Source organism: Monoraphidium neglectum (genome assembly GCF_000611645.1).
Source record: "Monoraphidium neglectum strain SAG 48.87 unplaced genomic scaffold scaffold00999, whole genome shotgun sequence".
In the NCBI taxonomy this organism is placed as follows: domain Eukaryota; kingdom Viridiplantae; phylum Chlorophyta; class Chlorophyceae; order Sphaeropleales; family Selenastraceae; genus Monoraphidium; species Monoraphidium neglectum.
The window spans coordinates 13,655-18,263 of record NW_014012629.1 but is presented as its reverse complement, the minus strand read 5'-3'; the positions used below and the strand labels follow the sequence as shown (position 1 = coordinate 18,263).

Genomic DNA, 4,609 nt, shown 5'->3' with positions numbered 1-4,609 from the left:
CACGCCACACTCTCTCTCACACACACTCTCTCTCTCACATACACGCACACACACACACTCTCTCTCACACACACGCACACACACACACTCTCTCTCACACACACACTCTCTCACACACACGCACACATACACACACAATCACATACCATCCACACACACAAACACAAACACACATTCAAACCACCCACCCAAAAGGTGACGGCTACGCTTTTGCGCCCTTCAACTTTGAGAAGAAGGAGGGCGAGACCGTCTGACACCAAACCGCGACGCTTCCCAGGCAGCCGCCAGCGGCAGACGGCAGTGGGTGCGGGCAGGAAAAGAGGGCCGTCCTCATGCAAGCCATGGGCGGCAAGGCAGGCCCCTGGTGGGTTCGACGACCCAAGCCAGGGGCGGCGCGGCATGGGGGGTGGTGCTCATGGCAAGCTGCCCGCCGCCGCGGGCGCTTCGATCTGGTCTGATTCTTTCTACTCTTGTGTAATTGTCAGCATTCCCATCTGCTGCCAGTGCTCGAGGTGTCTGCATTGCCAGTGGAGAGTCCATTGGGGAAGCTTCTCTAAGGTGTTCAAGACCAGCGCCCCACACCCCCCTCCCTGTGCTGCACGCACGCGGCACGACGAGCGGAGGCCAAGGACACGTCAGTGGGTTTTTCACGCGGGGCCCTCGTTCCTTGTTTATTCCTGCTCTTCTCAGCGCCGTTGAATAAACCGCCACAAAAGTGAGTTGCAGCCGGGCCGGTAAATGGTGGGTGGGCACCGTGACAGCACTGCAAACTGGCCCCATCCGAAACACTGCAGCAGCAGGTGGTTACAGCAGCGCGCAGCGCGCCGTCGATGTATGACGCAGGTCGCGCGAGCCCAGCGCGGCAACGCGGCGCTGCTGCGCCAAAGCTCAATGCTCGCGCTGCTCGGCTACAGTATTGGGTTCGTTATCGGAGCGGGTTGCGATATCACTTGGCAAGCAACGCGCCGCGTGATTGGAGCATGCAATGCGTCGGCCCCGGGCCCGGCTGTCCTGCAGTTGCAGGGCTCAAAAGGTCGGGCTCGTGGCCGCGCAAAGACACCTGCAGCCAGCGCGCATTCGCAGCGCCGGGGGCAGGCAATAATAACATAATAACAAATCGACGCCAGGCTCTCTGGCGCGAAATGGGGGGAGTGTTCTCGGCCAGCAAGCCCCACCGCCGTTCAGCGAGGGCTGTGGTCATGCCGCGCCGAAGGAGGGGGCCTTGCAAGCAAAGCACATGCCCATATAGCCGCCGCGGCGGCGGCCAGGACCCAATCAGTGGGCCGCCAAGGCGGCGGCCCGGGGCTGCAGCAGTGAGGCGAAGGCATTACTAGGCCAAGGCGTCGCCGCGCCGCGGCTCGGCGGCTTGAAATACCGGGATCACCGCCTTGCTGGTTTTACCGACAGGCTGTTGAAGAAGACGTTATCGGGGTCGTACTTCTTTTTGATCTGCTGCAGCCTCGGGTAGTTCGTGCCGAAATAGTTCTCCACCCTGTCAAACCTGCCCGCGGGGTGGCGGTTGTGGGCCGCTGTGGTCGCATTGCTGCTGAAAACCTTTGGAGTGGCCAGCAACTCAGGGTCTGCCCATGTGTCAAGGCAGGCTGCCATGCGGCTGTCACCACCAAACATAAAAACAGGAGAAAGCGTGCCGTCCATCCAGCAAGCATTTAACGGAGCAAGTGCAGCACAGCCCACGCGCGCGCCCACCTGTTGATCCATCCGTTGTACTCTGCGCGGGCCTCGCTGAGCGCCGCTACCACCCCCCTCGTCCGCTCAAACCACGCCCATATCGGCGCCGTCACCGCCGCCGGCTGCTGCGCCGCAGTCCGGCGCATACCGAAAGACACCCCCCACTCGCACATCAGCCGCGCTTCCCGGTGGCCGAACGCCGACGCGGCGGGCGGCACCTTTGTTACGCCCGGCCCCAAGACGCGGCATGACATTTGACGCCACGCGCGAATTGTGGGCGCGGAGAACGCCTCTTTCAACGCCTCCACGCCCGAGATCGGGATCGGGGTTTTAAAGAGCGCGGAGCGGTATTGCGCCGCCTCAGACATGAACGCCAGCGGCCCGCCGGGCCTCACCTGCGGGCCGGAAACGCAGATGGGAGTCGGGGTTATGCGGGGCGCGCGCGGACGGGCGCGCGGAGGGCGTCCGAGGTCCGGGCGCCGCAGCTCAAAGGTGGGCGAGCAGGCGCGCGCTGCAATGGATAAGGGGTACAGGCCGCGGCAGGCCACGTAGCGCGCCGCGCCGCGCCGCGCACCCGCTGCGGCACGCGCGTCGCCTCGGGTGGCGAGCAGTAGGGCGGCAGCGGCAGGTTGCTGGCCGTCTTCCAGCCCCCCTTTGGCCCCGCCGGCACGACCGACGACTCGATCGCCCAGCCTCGGTAGCCCTGGATGTCGCACTCTGCCGCCTCATAGAGCGCGCCTGGCAGGATGAGGCCTGACTCGTCCTTCAGCAGGCGGTCAAGCTCCTTCTTTGGCCCGAGGTACTGCGTCCGGGCCGCGGGGCGGTTGTGTGTGTCGATGTGGGGGAGCAAGGCCAGGGTCGACCTGGCTGATGCCGCGCGTTTTGCCCGAGAGGTCTTGTGAGCTGCGTCAGAGGCGCGGCTGCGCAAGCACTGAGCAGGGCGCTCGGCAGTCCGATGGTGCATGGAATCGCAGGGTTTACGGGTTAGGGTTTTGGGGGCCTATACCTATAACAGGCGCCTGGCCTGCAGCGGATGGGAAGCCTCAGGCGCTGTGAGCCATGCGTTGCGTCCGAACCCTGTTGCCACACCCCTCAGCGCCCAGTCCTTTGCTTCCCCGGCGCCCGACCCCATCGACCACCCCCCACCGCCGCTCAACACAGCCCACGACGCTCCCACACCGACCCACACCAACCACACCCTTTTCTCTGGGTGCGAATCCCTCCCTTTCCGCCCCTACCACACCCACCCGCCCTATCATCATCCCAAACCCCACACACAACTCGCTTACTGTCAAAAACAAACACACACACACACACACACGCGCGCGCGCGCTCAAGAACGCACGTGTGCATGCACGCACACACACACACACACACACACACACACACACACACACACACACACACTCAAACACATGTGCGCGCACACACACACGCACAGGTGTGCATGCACGCACACACACACTCAAACTCACGCGCGCGCACTCACACACACACACACACACACACACACATACACACATGGCATGCCCCATACCTGCATGTTGATGTCAATCTTGTCGGGCTTTAGGTTGAAACCAAAAGTCAGCTCAGCCGGGGCGCCTGGTGCCCACCTCTGGTACCTGCAGACTTGATCATTTTGATAACAGAGCGATGGGCTGTGTTTGGGATGGGGTGGCTTGTGCTGTTGGAAGCCGTGAGTGCGCCCCTGACGGGCTTTAGGGAGGAAGACCGCCGGGGGCCGAGGGGCAAGGCCGACGGGGCCGTCAGCAGGCAGCACACGCGCGCGTTCGTGCATGCACGCACGCATGCACGCACGCACGCACGCACGCACGCACGCACAACGCACGCACGCGTGCGCGCGCCCTGGCGTGTGGGCGGGCGCAAGGGTCAGGCACGAACAATGCAATAGGCTGCCGCCTCGCCCGCCGATTTCACACGCACCTGTCAAACAGCTGCACCGCCTTCTCGAGGTTGGCGTACTTGATCCGAGCCACAGTGACCACGGGGATCTCCAGAAGTCTAACAGTCGCCTCCACCACGATGCCATACGTCCCGCCCCCACCGCCCTTGAGTGCAAACAGCAGGTCCGGGTTCAGCTTCTCGCTGGCTTCCAGCAGGCGCCCCTTGGCGTCCACCACAGTGGCCGAAATCAGGGAGTCGGACAAAAGGCCGTACTTGCGGCTGAGGTCGCCGTAGCCGCCCGCGGCGAGGATGCCGCCAAAGCCAATCTGCGGGGTTTATGCAGGCAGACGCGACACGTGGGCAGTGACGAAACACTGGCCAGAGGTGAGCTGCTGATCAAGCATCTTATGCTGTGATGTCAACATCAGCAGCGCGCTCTTTTGCGGGCATAATGGCGAGGCCGCACGGAACCGAAGGGTTCACTGCTTGCTTGCGGCTGATACGCAACCGCGTCGCCGCCGCGCCGGCCTCACCTGGGGGTACGTGCCGCCGAGGCAAGTGAGGTTGCGGCCGCCCGCGGCGCGTCCGGCCCGGAAGATCTCGTAGTACAGATTTCCTGTTCGTATTCCCGCCTGCGCCGTTACTGTCATCGCTTTTGGGTCGACGCGGACCGCTGCCATGTTGGAGAGGTCGATGACTAAGGCGCCGTCTGCAGTACCGAGGTTTTCAAAGCTGCACCTGCAGGGCAGACGCGGCCGGGGAGGGGGGGCGAGGCGACGCGCGCTGTGCTGGGCTCCCGTAGGTGGCTGAACAGCGGGCGCAGCCGGAGTCTGCAATCGCAAATAGCTTGTGTTGTGCACGTTTCCGCATGCACCGTGCCGGGTCGAGCGTCGAAGCAGCGCGCGACAAATCACAGCATATGACGGAGAGTGCCGCAGCCGCGGATTCGCATCCCCAGGTCGCCTCCCGCACGCGCGGCATCTGCCAAGCGGCGCCGGGCGGCCCGGCGGGGCAC

The 4,609-nt window shown here is 63.9% G+C and overlaps 1 protein-coding gene across 1 annotated transcript; it reads right to left on the bottom strand.

The window, feature by feature from the left end:
• Nucleotides 1–1,380: 1,380 nt before the first annotated feature.
• MNEG_6251 (FAD linked oxidase domain-containing protein) lies at nucleotides 1,381–4,274 on the bottom strand (the record flags this gene model as incomplete). Its single annotated transcript, XM_014045280.1, has 6 exons — nucleotides 1,381–1,501; nucleotides 1,708–2,084; nucleotides 2,264–2,491; nucleotides 3,227–3,311; nucleotides 3,634–3,920; nucleotides 4,128–4,274. 6 exons carry the CDS (start codon nucleotides 4,272–4,274, stop codon nucleotides 1,381–1,383), a joined length of 1,245 nt encoding a protein of 414 aa, XP_013900734.1.
• Nucleotides 4,275–4,609: the final 335 nt, after the last annotated feature.